The sequence below is a fragment of the Pleurodeles waltl genome, chromosome 6 (assembly GCF_031143425.1).
Source record: "Pleurodeles waltl isolate 20211129_DDA chromosome 6, aPleWal1.hap1.20221129, whole genome shotgun sequence".
In the NCBI taxonomy this organism is placed as follows: Eukaryota; Metazoa; Chordata; class Amphibia; order Caudata; family Salamandridae; genus Pleurodeles; species Pleurodeles waltl.
In genome coordinates this window covers 970,041,348-970,056,968 of record NC_090445.1, presented here as the reverse complement: position 1 = coordinate 970,056,968, position 15,621 = coordinate 970,041,348, and the positions used below count along the sequence as shown (strand labels likewise).

The window sequence follows — 15,621 nt, the reverse complement described above, 5'->3', positions numbered from 1 at the left end:
TTTCTCTTCCCCCCCTGTACATGTCACATAGGTCAGCGCCCATCAGAAGATTGACATTTGGCGTGCCATCGTCAAGGACGTCCGGGCCCTGGGGGTCCACACCAGAAGGGGCACCCACTGCCGCAAGAGGTGGGAGGACATCCGCAGCGGGAGCAGGAAGACCGCAGAGGCTCTGCTGGGGATGGCCTCCCAACCTAGGAGGGGTGCCAGTCGTACCTTGACCCCCATGATGTCCCGGATCCTGGCGGTGGCCTACCCCGATTTAGATGGGCGCTTGAGGACATCACAGCAGACACAAGGGGGTGAGTACCAGCACATTCAGCTATTTTGCGCGCAGTGGAGGTGCCTGGGTAGGGGAGGAGGGCTGTGGGTATCCCTAGGCCAAGGCGATTTCTGTAGGATAGGCCCGTCCGTGAAGTATGGTCCTGTGCCCCCGCCCCCCACCTCTGTAGGGTGCCTAGTAACGCGATTCATGGACCAGTGTATACTGTGTGGGCAGTTGTCGCCCATAGGCTTGTAGGGCATGTCCCAGTGAATGAGTAGTGTACCCCAAGTGTGCAGCGTAGTGCAGGGGGCTTCTGTGTCTGTCCTCTCCGCCAACGGTATCCCCAATGCATGCACTCAACTTGTCTTTATGTTTTCCACCCCCCCCATTTTCTTTGTTTTACTGTGAATGTGTGCATTAGCATCATCAGGCGGAGGAGAAGTGGCATCGGCGCAAGAGGGAGCTGTATCTCACATGGCCCCGGAGGGCCATGCAACGGACTCCGACATGACCAGTGAGACGGAGGGCGAGGGGGGCTCCACCACGGGGACCCGTGGAGACGGCAGCGACACCGACACGTCCTCGGAAGGGAGCTCCCTTGCGGTGGCGGCAACATCCGTGCCCACCGATCCTACAGGTACAGCCGCCACCCAGCGCACCAGCTCCGCCCTCCCAGCAGCCCCTCGGCCTTCGGCCCGTGCCCACAAGGCCAGGAAGCCGGCCATCTCCTTCGCCCCAGGCACCTCAGGCCCTGCCCCAGTCACCCTGCTGCCCTCAGTGAGGAGGTCATTGACCTCCTGAGGACCATCATTGTTGGGCAGTCTACCCTTTTGAATGCCATCCAGGGTGTGGAGAGGGAGGTGCATCAAAGCAATGCATACCTGGAGGGCCTTCATTCGGGTCAGGCTGCCCATCAACGATCGTTCAACGCTCTGGCCTCAACACTGACGGCAGCGATTGTCCCTGTCTCCAGCCTCCCTCTTCTGACTCCCTCCACCCAGTCCCACTCCCCTGTTCCTCTGCCTATCCCATCCACACCTACAGACCAGCCTGCACACACCTCAACACCCAAGGGCAGCTCATCCAGACATAAGCACCACAGGACACACAAGCATTCACCCAAGCAACATCCAGATGCAGACATGCCAACAGCCACTACCTCCTCTGTGTCCCCCACCTCCTCGTCTCCCTCCTCCCTCCCTGTGACGTCTCCACACACACCTGCAAGCACACCACCATCAGCCATTGCACCCATCACCAGCACACCCTCCAGTACAGTCCGCACACGTGCAGTCACCACCCCCACTGCCATGTACACGTCCCCTGTGTCCTCTCCCAGTGTGTCTGTCACCCCCGCTTCCCAACCACACAAACGCAGGCAGGCACCCAAACAACAGCCATCCACCTCACGTCAGCCTCCTGGCCAAGCACCTGCACCCAAAGACAGCACAATTGACTCTCCTACAACCACATCCTCTTCCTCCACTCCCATACCCACTCCAGCCACCCTTCCCATGGCTCCAAAGAAAATTTTCCTCGCTAAGGTGGACCTCTTTTTCTCACCTGACCCACCCCCTCCATCCCGTAAGAGTTCCACAAACACCTCAGCCACCACCAGCCCAGCAACTCCAAAGAACGTCGTGCCTGGTTTTTGGAGTCCGCCCTTTCCTTGGGCTGGGACATCGTCCAGCAGCAAAGGCACAGCCAGCCCCCCCCCCCCCCGGGAAGAGGACCAAAAAACTGAAGGGCAGGCGCGACAGGCCTGATACGCCTGCCCCCAAGGAGGGTAGCCTTGCACCATCACCTGCCACATCGGGTAAGGGAGCCAAGGGCCAAGGACAGTCTGCCAAGGAGGGCAAGGGCAGCAAGGAGCAAAAGTCAGGGAGCAGCCGACCTGGCCATGAGGGCCCCACCAGCCCCATTCCGGGGGTATCGAAGGAGAGCCAGGGCCCCAGGACTCCATCACAGGAGGGCCCCGCAACGGAAAGGTCCGATGCAGACTGAGCGGCAAGTATTGGCCAGGTGTGGTTCACTGGAAGCACAAGACAGGCACCGCTGAACAGGGCCCCGCCGTGAGAAGCACCGCTGAACAGGGCCCCGCCGTGACCAGAACCGCTGAACAGGGCCCCGCCGTGACCAGAACCGCTGAACAGGGCCCCGCCGTGAGAAGCACCGCTGAACAGGGCCCCGCCGTGAGAAGCACCGCTGAACAGGGCCCCGCCGTGAGAAGCACCGCTGAACAGGGCCCCGCCGTGAGAAGCACCGCTGAACAGGGCCCCGCCGTGAGAAGCACCGCTGAACAGGGCCCGCCGTGAGAAGCACCGCTGAACAGGGCCCCGCCGTGACCAGAACCGCTGAACAGGGCCCCGCCGTGACCAGAACCGCTGAACAGGGCCCCGCCGTGAGAAGCACCGCTGAACAGGGCCCCGCCGTGAGAAGCACCGCTGAACAGGTCCCTTCCTGTCAAGCACCGCTCCGCTGGGCCCCGCCGTCTCTGAACTGATCCGCTGGGCCCTTCCTGTCAAGCACCGCTCCGCTGGGCCCTTCCTGTCAAGCACCGCCCCGCTGGGCCCTTCCTGTCAAGCACCGCTCCGCTGGGCCCTTCATCTCAAGCACCGCTCCGCTGGGCCCTTCCTGTCAAGCACCGCTCCGCTGGGCCCTTCCTGTCAAGCACCGCTCCGCTGGGCCCTTCATCTCAAGCACCGCTCCGCTGGGCCCTTCATCTCAAGCACTGCTCCGCTGGGCCCTTCATCTCAAGCACCGCTCCGCTGGGCCCTTCATCTCAAGCACCGCTCTGCTGGGCCCCGCCGTCTCTGAACTGCTCCGCTGGGCCCTTCCTGTCAAGCACCGCTCCGCTGGGCCCTTCATCTCAAGCACCGCTCCGCTGGGCCCTTCCTGTCAAGCACCGCTCCGCTGGGCCCTTCATCTCAAGCACCGCTCCGCTGGGCCCTTCCTGTCAAGCACCGCTCCGCTGGGCCCTTCATCTCAAGCACCGCTCCGCTGGGCCCTTCATCTCAAGCACCGCTCCGCTGGGCCCTTCATCTCAAGCACCGCTCCGCTGGGCCCTTCCTGTCAAGCACCGCTCCGCTGGGCCCTTCATCTCAAGCACCGCTGGCCCATTGGCAGTCCCGGTTCTGTGTCAGGCAGGCCTTCACGACGCACTCTGCCCACCATGCCTCCTCCATGACCAGTGGTCTCTGTAATCCACCTGATGGACTGTGGCTTTGCACTCCCCAGGATGGCACAGTGGGCAATCCACCCACTGTAGAGACTTGTGAGACTGTGGCTTTGCACTCCCCAGGATGGCACAGTGGGCAATCCACCCACTGTAGAGACTTGTGAGACAGTGGCTTTGCACTCCCCAGGATGCCACAGTGGGCATGGAGGCCCTTCGTGGATCAGGCGTCGTTCACTCATGTGGCTCATGTGCCCCCCCTTCCCTTCCCCCTGAGGTGCCTGTCTTTTTATTTTAGTGATGCCCCAGCAGTGTTCTCTCCAATGGACTCGATCTCGTGTGTGGGCTTTGCCCATGTGTTGCTGCACATTGGCCCACGGACATTTGGACTTTGAATGACTGGGCCGGACTTTTGCTACTGGTATGGATAGAGTTCTAGATGTCGAATCATTCTTCATATATTGCTATGGTCGCTATACTTTATTGTTGCAATAATATGGTTCTACTTTTACATTCATTGCCTTTTGTCTTTGTTTTTGGGGGGGGGGGGGGTTGGGGGTGTCACTCTGACTTTTTTATCTGCATAGGTGTGTAGGTATTTCGGTGGGGGTGAGTGTGTGGCGTATGTGTGTGCCCGTAACCTTTCCTCCTCCCCCCTCCCCTGTGTCGTAGGTGCAGTACTCACCGTTGTCATCTGCGGCGAGGTTCGTGATCCTGGAAGAAGAGCAGGAAGGCAATGGCTGGGAGGATGTGGTATCGGGTTCCATGCTGTTCCGATTCCGCGTGGAGTGTGTCGAGGTGAGCGTTTTCCATTGGAGATGTCTGTTTCCGCCGTGTTTTTATCGGCGGGGCTCCCGCCCCGGAAAAGGTGGCGGATTGGTGGGTCGTGATAGGGTGGGCGGTACATTGTCTGCCGCCTGCCTGTTGGCGGTGACTGACGCACTGTTTGTTTGTACCACCGTGGCGGTCGGAGTGTAAAAGCGGCGGCCTGTGTTGGCGGTTTTCCCGCCAGGGTCAGAATTCTTATTTTTAGGCCGCCAGCCTGTTGGCGGGTTGGCCGCCGCTTTAACACTGACCGCCAGGGTCAGAATGACCCCCATAGTTTGCACAATCGCATGACCTCTCCTGTTCATGGAATCTTGGTTAGACAGGTCGGAAAACGTCTGGATTATATTGAGGTGAATAGCTGTGCAAATGTTTGTTGGGTACTCTCGGCATAATTATGCAGACAGATATAATAAACACTGGTGAAGAGGCATTATACACATAGCAAAGAGGATCAGGTGAAAGGGCATGGGCCTTCCAGTATACCAAAAGTGACCTGGGTCTGGAAGGAAGGCACTTTCTCCAATCAAAATTTAAATATACTATTACCATGGAAGAAAACATAGTAGGCTCTAACGGTAGCTGACACCCCACCATCCATTCAAACCCTGACAATAGGCCCGGGTGATAAAAACAATTGAGACAATTAAATCTTATCAACTGAGCAACTTCCACTAAGTATAAAGAATGAAGTCAAAACATCATAGCAGGACTCTCTCTTTAATAACGGACTAGAAAACACACAGTTGTATACTGTCTGGGTCTGATGTCGGACAGTAACATTTTCTCCAATACCGTTAGCAGAAGGAAGACATCAGAAACAGGGTATTAGTAGCATCAGAATACCGATTTGAGTGATGCCCTATAAAAGGGCGAGTCTCCCAAGTTTGCATTAAAGAACCCTGTTTTAAGCTTGACTGGAATGAGCAACTGCTGGCATGAGTAACCAACGAAATTGGCTCATCCAAGCAAAGCTCGTTATGGATTAGGATCATAAATTACATGCAGAGTGATTACTGCTGAAGTGAAAAAAAAATTCAGCAGTGGTCATTTCGTCATAGTAGCCCTGGGACTAACCGTGATGAGATTATGGACAGCTGATTTATTGACACTAGAAATTAAGGTACGAGCGCTGATCATGAGAAGGATCTGAAGGCTCGATATCTCTTCACTTGGTCGTCCTCACGCCTTTCCTATCTCGGGATCGAGTTGGCGACGTCTGCCGTTAAAACGGCGAGTGTGAACTACGCGAAGTTGGTTCGCGATGTACGACGAGACCTGGAGTTGTGGGGGAGCCATAAACTGTCTTGGCTGGGCAGGGTGGCTGCAGTCAAGATGACAATCTTGCCGCGAATACTGTATATGTTTCAGACTCTCCCACTAGTCCCACCTCCTCGGACGATGCCACCCTGCAGTTGGCGGTCTTGAGATTTATATGGGAGGGTCGTCCGGCACGTCTTCCGTGGCAGGTTCTATATCGTCCCAAGGGCAGCGGGGGTTTGGCAATACCATGTCTTCTGAGATATTTTCAGGCTACACAGCTACGCTTTGGAGTCACGCTCTCTCGGAGAAACACTGGTGTTTTACGGACCAAGCGGTGGCGGGCTCTCATATATGGAAGGAGCCGACATAGGACGGGTGGCCTTTATTCTTCCCCGATTACAGGTACAACGTTACGAGTATGGGATGCGGTTGCTTGCCGTTTAGGGCTAACTTCCCTTCCGTCCCCTATGACCCCCTTAGGCGCGAACCCTGACTTTGAGCCTGGACTTCGTGTGAAGGGCTTGAGACGCTGGTATGAAGGGAGTTGCAGGAGAGTAGGGAGTCTTTTGGACGAACAAGGGGTGTTGCCCTTTGACCAGATGCGAAAGGCCTATGGACTAGTGGAGGCGGATAGATTGATGTATTATCAGGTTCGACACTGGGCTCTCTTGCCAGCGAACGGAGCTCTGATAGACAGGCCTCTTACGCCATTTGAGAAATGACTGTTCCTAAAGAAGGATGATAAGAGAATCATCTCGGAGCTGTATCGGCTTTTGCAAGGGGAAGGCCGTCCGCCTAAGTCAAAAGGGCAGTTGCGATGGGAAAGGGAGCTGGAGAGAGCACTCTCAGATGAGGAACGGGACAGCATATTCTATAGAATACACCACACAGCATATAATGCAGCTGGGACAGAGACATCATATAAAGTCGCTTCATATTGGTATTATACTCCAGCGCGGGTGCATGCATGGAATCGTGATAAGTCGGATCTTTGCTGGAGGGGGTGTGGAGCTACGGGTACGCTTACGCATTTGCTTTGGCACTGCCCCAAGCTGCATCGTTATTGGGAAAGCATAATAGATGATACTGATGCAGCGTTCCAAGTTAAGATCCCGAGACTCCCATCGTATATTTTATTGGGGTTGCCTAATTCCCTTACTTTTCCCTTACGGTCCATAAAGGGAAGGCAGATTGTTTTAGCTCTTAGTGCAGCGCTGCAATTGATCCTAGCTCTTTGGGGTACAGACAAAGTGCTGACGCGTATCTCATGGTTACAGAAACTGTGGTTTATCTTGGCCATGGAGAAAATTACGCTAGCATCCCAGCAGCAGGTTGGAGGCTTGGGCAAGTTGTGGAAGCCGTTCCTTTGGATTCTCTCAGCAGAATTTGCCGAGCTGACATGCCCGTTATACCTGAGAGTCTTCAGGCTGATTTGAATTTTTGGTCCGAGGGCTGGGGGGGAGATTGGATGAGGGAGATGAGCTTGGATGATGCAAAGGGTCGCGGTGAGGAGAAATAGGAAGATGACATGGTTTCTTAGAGGGAAGCATAGCTGAAGTGTTCATGTTTATATGTTTTCATCTTTGGGACTGGGACTTCGGAGGATTATTGGGCATTACCGGTGGACACATGATTCTGCAATGAGAAGACTGGCTGGGTGGTTCCGCGGGGTGTGATCTTCTCATTTCGATAGAGACTGACACGTGAAGATTTGGGATGCAATGGTGCTGCTATTTGCATTTATGTACCGTGATGAGCTGTGTTTGTATGTTTTTTTTTTGTTGCCTTTTTTAAATACAATAAACAGATTTAATCCTAGAAATTAAGGTACTGCAGAAACTGTGATACATCATCTCACTTTTGCTTGTAAATTATGTATAAATCATTGTGGCAATTAGGGAACGTTTAGTGGCATAGGAAAGACAGCTTCAGGTTTTTAAAGGCGCTTTATTAGAGCTCTTCATATGTTTCATGCTAAGTATTTTTAACTTGTGTTGCGTTATAACTTTTTCACTTATATTTGATTCATTCATTGCTGCCTTTTGTCACAGACGCTGACTTTTTATGATATATTCTTAATATTTTATATATATCTAGCTGTAAACTTTAGCTCCCTTAATTCTGTGTGGAATAAAAAGAGCTGCCCGATCAGCAACTTTTTGGAGAGCTGAGATAACCTTTTCCAAGAGTGGATTAGGTTAACTTTATGAAGACAGGCTAGTGATCCCGGAAGTCAAATGGGCATATATGCACCGGGGTTTGTTGTTAAGAATCTCACAACCCAAATGGAAGTGATAAATCATAATTAGTAATTGGGTTAGTAGTAACCAGTTTAAATTGTATTGGCATTTTGCTAATCCAGCCCAAAGCTACGAAGTCGACATATACCGATTTCTAAATTATGAACCACAAGCCAGTCAAGAACATGACCCTCTTCAAAAGCAGAACTGCTAAGAGTTTACCAGTAAATCTGTCTGATGAGTAAAATCACCAACGGTAAGGTTACTACTTATAATCCTAATAGTAAGAAGCAGATGTAAAATTTCAGACTCAGGGATTTAGAGCCACTTGGGGCACAATGTAGCACAACTAGAATTATTGCAGCATCTACTTTGCAAACTTGCTTTAATTGCCATGTAAAGAAAGAGGCAATTGAAGAGTAAGATAGCCATAAACAATTAAGAGAGACCAGTGGGTTTATGTCTTTCCCGAACTAACCTCCCTTGCTTGTTGGATAAATAAAGGACTTAAAAAAGCACAGCATCCAATAGTTCATCTAGCAAGGCAATGGAAAAGGCAATCAAATCAATCATACCATCATCAATAAAGCCACACACATCTATGTTGTGGGCAAACCATGGCTAAAGAAAATGGTGGAAGCACAAAGGAAAACATCCTGGTCTAGGTTGTGGTTAAACGTTCTTAAAAGGAAGGAACTATGGGGGTTATTCTAACTTTGGAGGAGTGTTAATCCGTCCCAAAAGTGACGGTAAAGTGACGGATATACCACCAGCCGTATTACGAGTTCCATAGGATATAATGGACTCGTAATACGGCTGGTGGTAAATCCGTCACTTTTCCGTCACATTTGGGACGGATTAACACCTCCTCCAAAGTTAGAATAACCCCCTATATGTCTCGATAATGGGTGTGAAGGATTTCAATATAAACTAGCGGGATGTACCTTTAGGAATATGAAGACATTAAATTAAAAGAAAAATACTTTGGACAGCAACTCTTACAGCGATTGATTTTGCATTAATGCTGAAAGATTCTGCTGTGGAAATAACAGTCCTTGTTATAGAATTACCTATTCCGAACATCTGGAACAGCTGGAATTATATACCTGTTCTTAGTTTGAGGCAACAATGGGACTGGCATACTTTATATGTCAGCAAAAGGCAGCAGAATGCTGGACTACTATATATTATATATTAACAACACTGAGCATCAAAGTAGTAAACTACATCAGATGGTCAAAGTAAACAACCAGCTCTACCTTTAAGTGTTTTAGCCAGAGAACACACTCTGAAGAAGGATGTCTATTCTTTATCCAGGAATGGATGTCATCAATTTATCTTAATCACCAACTGTACTGAAAACTTATTTGTCAGTGCAGGACTGGTTTTTACCACTGCCCCTTTAGCAACATTAGCATTTTGTTCAACAATGGTTCAATTCCAAAGTTTAATGGGCTTAGGAGCCAAATTTCTACATTTAAAATCCCAAATGAATGAAAATGACTTATTATCAATGACAAAGCAAACCTTTCATTTCTCCAACTGAAGAATAAGTGTCCAAGTACCAATCACACAGTAAACCTTTGGATAACTGAAAGCAACCATTCATTGAGATGCCCATCTCACCTCTGAAGTCGAAAGATCATATCACCAATTTGATAAAGAATGCTGCTCTTGAGAGTTAGATTTTTAAGACCAGGTGTTGTTTGTGTTGATAATCGTTCATACCCCAGAGACAGACAACACTGAATATATTAGATCACTTTCATTTGGTTTGAGTTCAATGTTATCCTGGAGCCCATATCCTATTCACTTGTTTCTGTATGCCATACCATAACACACTTTCAGTAGGATGATAGCTCAAATACACAATAAACCACAGCTTTATTTTTTCACCTTTTTTACTGCTTGTTCATTTTGCCTATTCTTTCAAAGTTTCTTTGGTCGGGCCCACGTTAACATGCATTTTAAGATTCCTCACAAGTATTGTGAGGAATCCAGTTCAGCAGTATAGATTTTGTTTTGTGAAGTATTTAGCTTTTTTCTTTGCTCACTTATAAAATGGAAAGGTATGTTAAGACTATCTTGGAAAGATGAAAACAATCTTTTATATAACAAACAATTTTAAATGGAAAGATCTGTAGCAAGAGCAATCACCTCTTCTTCAGGTTCCTCATCTTCTTCAGACGCTTGCTTCGATTTAAATCTGTTTTCCTGGTCTGGAATCCTACCATTTATTATGTAGCCAGACTTTCCGTAGCTCGTACTAGTTTGTTTATGCAGAGCAATATTAAACGATTTCTGCTGTTGTGCCTGTATTACAAAAGTATCATTGACACATGTCATTGTAGCTCTTATCACAATCAGTATTGACTAGATACACAAAACAACAGCAAATTAAACATCCCCACCCCTAAAGAATTCAGGTATTAAAAACCATTTTATCAATTTTGAGTGGTGAATATGGACATCTTACACAATTAACATATTTCAACTTGTGCATTTCTATATTTCTTATATTTCAATAGATGGACATACTTAAACTGCATGTCTTACCAGACACTAAACTAGAGGTACACCAAACAAATCTATTGAAGTTGAACCTACAGTAGAATATCAGGGCAATGTATAAAAGCATATTTCAAAAGCCACTATGAGCTTATAAATCCAGTCACACCCATCTAGTCACTCTCCCATTTTGACTGTTAAAGATGGCTTAACGTAGAAATGTTTTTGGCATTAACGTCTCCAATAATTGATATTAACTTTCTGTTTTTAAACGATGCATATTTTTAATTACATTGCTCACTTACTTTCTCAATATTATGCGCTACTTTTCATGAAAGTTTATTTTGGCTAGCCAGTGCATGGTTGGACAGGTCAAGAGACAGCAGTTGTGTACAGCACAAACAGGTCAGAAAAAGAGCATTAACTACTTGAGAAAGATACACAGAACTAAAACAAACTTATTCATTATACATTTCTTCAATATATTTAGGATGCTTAAAAGTGGTATACTAGTTAAGAAAATTAGTTACTTACCTGTAACTGCAGTTCTCCAGTATTGGTATCTTTCATAGATGAACATGCTTGAATATTCCCTGTTGTTGAAGTGGGAGTCCCACGGTAACCATAGAAAGCAGTACGTTAGTATCAAAGGCTATAATGGCAGGGCACATGCTCTTTAATAGCCCATCTACTTCTTTTTTTTCTTAAAAGGACTACACTTGGCCTATGACCATTCAGACGCCAGCACCCTCTAGAACACTCCCAGCAGAGGCTGTTTCCCTCAGATTTTCTAGGACTAGTGTGATTTTAACCTGTAGCATGAGAGAGGGGAGCCTCTAAGGGGAGGAGGGTGGGTCGCATGTGAATCTATGAAAGAAACCAATACTGGAGAACTACAGTTACAGGTAAGTAACTAATTTTCTTCTCCAGTATTGGATCATTCACAGATTCACATGCTTGAATCGGAATAACAGGCAATACAGTAAAATCGAAGATGCAATATCTATTAAGAAACACAATTACCGGATGGAGGGACAAGAAGAAGGAGGCTCACCTTAATGAAAAGATGTTGTAGAACTGCCTGTCCCACAGCTGTATCCATCTAATGGCTCTCGTCCAGGCAAAAATATCTTGCAAATGTGTGCCTGCTGGACCAGGTTGCTGCCCTGCAGATGTGTTGAATTGGCACTCCTGCAAAGAGCTGTGGACGTGGCCCTGGCTCTAGTAGAATGGGCTGTTACTCTGCCCTGTAAATGTTTTCCAGCCTGTGCATGACAATATTGAATAGTGGCAGCTATCCATCTCGCAATAGTTTGCTTTGTTACTGAGAGACCTTTCCGGATACCTCTGTATGCTATGAACAGCTGGTCTGATCTCCTTATGTGATGAGTCCTGTGCAAATAGAATTTGTGACATCTTTTGACATCTTGTGAGTGGAGTGACTTTTCTGCTGGTGTCTGTGGATTTGGGAATAAAGTTCTGAGAACAACTGGCTCACTTAAATGGAAATCCGGTGGAACTTTTGGAATGAACTTAGGGTTTGTCCTGAGGATAACACTGTTTGCCATGAACTGTAGGAAAGGTTGCTTGATGGTGAAAGCCTGTATATCGCTCACCCTTTTTGCGGAAGTAAGAGTCAAAACTATTGCTGTTTTCCAGGTAAGATACTTTAGTACACATCTGTGTACTGGTTCAAATGGTGGCGTCATTAGCTGGCCCAGGACTCTGTTCAGATACCACACTGGCGGGGGTTTCCTAACTGGTGGAAAGGTCCTGAAGAGTCTCTTGATGAATTGTTTAATTATTTGAGAAGAGCTCAAGGATGGAGCATTATTGGTGTGTTTAAAGCGCGCAATCGCAGCCAGGTGTACTTTATCGAAGAATGAGATAGGTTGGATTTTGCTAGGTGTAGTAAGTACGGAAGAATCTGCTCTGGTGGTGCTTTGAGTGTGTGGATGTTCGAGGACTTGCACCAAAGATAGAAGCGCTTCCAATTGAGCTTATAAGTTTTGTTTGTTGCCTCGGCTCTTGCTTTTGCCAGTATTTCTCTGCAGCCTGCTGGAATGACTAGAGATGCGAACTCATTGTATTCAGGATCGAGGCTGATAAGTGTAGTGATGCTGGGTCCGCATGCTGAATCTGGCCCTTGTTTATTGTCAACTGCTCTGCTGTTACTATGAGTTGCGAGTGAGGCTGCTCTGAGAGGAGAAGGAGTTCAGTGAACCAGTACTGTCTGCGCCACCTGGGTGCTATCAGAAGGAGTCTGCAGGGTTCTCTCTTTATTTTGTTTATTACCCCTGGGATCAATGGAATTAGTGGAAAGGCACAGGTATATACTCCTGACCATTGCATCGAAAATACATTCCCCCATGATCCCTCTTGAAGCTGGCAGCATGCAAAGTACAGGCATTTCTTGTTCTTCCTCGTTGCAAACAGGTCGAGCTTCGGCCTTCCCCAGGGCTGGAATAGTTCTTTTATCCTGTGACGATTTAGTTCCCAATCATGGTACGGAATGGTGGTCCTGCTTAATGAATCAGCAAGGAGACTGTGCACTCCAGGTACATGTTCGCTTTTATGAATATACAATGTTGAATCACCCAGTTCCAGATGTCTTGAGCAGAGGGCGTCTGGGAAAGTGTTCCTCCCTGTTTGTTCAGACAGAACATACTGGTTGTATTGTCCGTTCGAATGAGGACCGATGAGCCTGTGATGTTGGGAAGAAAAGCTTTCAATGCTAGGGCAATAGCCCTGTGTTCCAGCTGGTTGACATGGAGTTTCCTCTCCTCTGCAGACCATTTTCCACTTATCCTCAAGTCCTGAAGGTGTGCTCCCCAGCCTTTTAGTGATGCATTTGTAGTTATAATGCAATCTGGTAGCGTTTGGAAGTATCCGAGCCCAGTCGTTAGGTTGAAGGGTTGTGCCCACCATAATATCTCCAATTTCATTGTTGGGGTAATGTAAATAGGAACATCGAATGAGCCCGGTGTCTGGATCCACTGCTCCTCGAGTTGTTGCTGAAGGGGTCTCATGCATAACAGACAGTATGGGACTAAGGAATGCACAACAAAATCATTCCCATTAAGGACTTGTACATCCGGACAGAGGCCTTGTTCTTCACTGTATCCAGAATGGCTCCCAAGAAATTCAACCTTGTTGGTTTCAGCTGTGACTTTTGATAATTTGTTGTGAGGCCTAGTCTGCTGAATAATGAAAGACAGGTGGCTGTTGCCTCTGCTGTTTGTTTTGAAGTAGGGGCTTTTATTAGCCAATCGTTCAAGTACGGGAATAATTGTATCCCCTGTTACCTGAGATGAGAGGCCACCAGGACAACATCTTTGTAAAAATTCTGGTAGCAGATTTCAGCCCAAATGGCTATTTGGAAACTTAGGAATCTGTGATGAGCCGGGTGTACTGGTATATTGAAATGCGCATCCTGAATATCTAATGATGCCATGTAATCTTTGTTGTTCAGAAGTTGTAATATGTCCTGTAGCATAACCATACAAAAAGTTTGCTTCTTTAGAAAACTGTTTAACTTCCGAAGGTTAAGTATTGGACGTCATTCTCCTGAGGGCTTCTAGACAAGAAAGAAGCACAAGTAGAATCCTATTCCTCTCTGATATTTTGGAACGGTCTCTATCGCTCCTTTCTTTATCATGCTGAATGATTCTTTTAAAAGGTGTTTCAATCGAGGTGGTGGTGGACCTGATGGTGTGGTCGTCGATGGAAGGTTGGACGAAGAGGTCTTCTTCGTCCAGGAGCTCTTCGTGGATGACGTCAGACGAGGTTATAGCGAATTGTTCTCATGCTGTCGACGTTGTGTACGCTGATGAGGAACTACAGGAGGTCGTCTTCGATGGGGCTTACGATGAGCGGGTTTGATAGCCTTCACCATTGCGATCATCATCGAGGACCTTGGAGACAATGCCATAATCATAGGAGAACTTGGTGAGGTAAAGGTAGGAGTTACCGCCGTTGTTGTTACAGTGGACGATGCCTTTGACAGTGGTTTTACTTCACTGTTTTTGTCGACGATAAATATGATCATTTTACTCTCAACGTCAAAGGAGCAGATTGTGAGGCATCTTTACCCTGTTCTGTGCCTAGGACGAGGTGGTCTCGGCTCGGGACCTGTTCCGCGGTGCCGAGGACAAGACCACCTCGTCCTGCTATGGGCGCTCCCCCCCGATGGCCAGGCGCCCCCCTTCCCTGGGCAGGGATGGAAGGGGAATCGTTTCCCCTTCCACCCCCACAACCCCCACCGTGGCGTCTGATGACGTCAGCGCGCTTTCGCGCTCTGACCTCATCAGAGGCCTTTCCCTGAGCTTCCAGCGCCGATCGGAGGAGAAATGCTTTGCACGAGGAGGGGGCGGAGAAGCCTGAAAGGAGAGGAAAGGCCTTTCCTCTCCTTTCAGGCTTCTCTGAGCATTTCTGCTGCCCGATCGCGAAGTGATCGTGCAGCAGAAATGCCACTAGACACCAGGGATTTTTGTTTGTTTGTTTACTTCATAAGGAGAGCGGCCCCTTGGGCAAGGGCCGCTCTCCAGGGGGGCAATTTGTTTTTGGGCTATTTCTGCCCCCCCCAGACACCAGGGATATTTTTATTAGGCCAATATGCCCCCAAAGGGGGCAGAAACCTCTAGGCACCAGGGATTTTTTTTGTTTTTGTTTTGTTTTATTTTTTTTTATACGCGGGGAGCGACCCCTTAGGCAAGGGTCGCTACCCTGCGGGCAAAATTATCTTTGGGCCATTTCTGCCCCCCTTGGGGCAGATCGGCCTATTTTTATTAGGAAAATCTGCCCCCGGGGGGGCAGAAACCACTAGACACCAGTTTTTTTTAAAAAACTGGCAAAAATTTCACGCAAGAGGAGCGACTTCTTAGGCAAGGGTCATTCTCCTGGGGGGGGGGGGGAATTTATTTTAGGCCATTTCTGCCCCCCTTGGGGGCAGAGCTGCCTATTTTTCTTAGGCTGATCTGCCTCCAAGGGGGGCAGAATACACTAGGCAACAGGGATTTTTTTTTTTGTGCAAATTTCACGCAAGGGGAGCGACCGCTTAGGCAAGGGTCGCTCCCCTTGGGGGGGGGAAATTTATTTTAGGTCATTTCTATTCCCCTTGGGGGCAGATCGGTCTATTTCTATTAGGCCGATCTGCCTCCGGGGGGCAGAAATCTCTTAGGTACCAGGGATTGGTGTGTGTGTTTTGTTTGGGGGGCAGCCCCTTGGGCAAGGGTTGCTCCACATTAGTGTTGGCCATATCTGCCCCCCTTGGGGGCGAATCGGCTTATTTTTGGAAGGCCCTTCTGCCCCCAAGGGGGCCAGAAAGCCCACCTGAGACCAGGGAA

General features: G+C 48.6%; 1 protein-coding gene across 2 annotated transcripts in view; it reads right to left on the bottom strand.

Moving 5' to 3' along the window:
* Positions 1 to 15,621, bottom strand: part of EXOC6 (exocyst complex component 6) — a 1,398,320-nt gene that overhangs the window by 982,785 nt on the left and 399,914 nt on the right. For both annotated transcript variants that reach the window (XM_069239815.1, XM_069239814.1), the window contains exon 7: positions 9,926 to 10,081. In XM_069239815.1, coding sequence (XP_069095916.1) covers positions 9,926 to 10,081 — 156 coding nt within the window. The remainder of the gene's footprint in view (positions 1 to 9,925; positions 10,082 to 15,621) is intronic.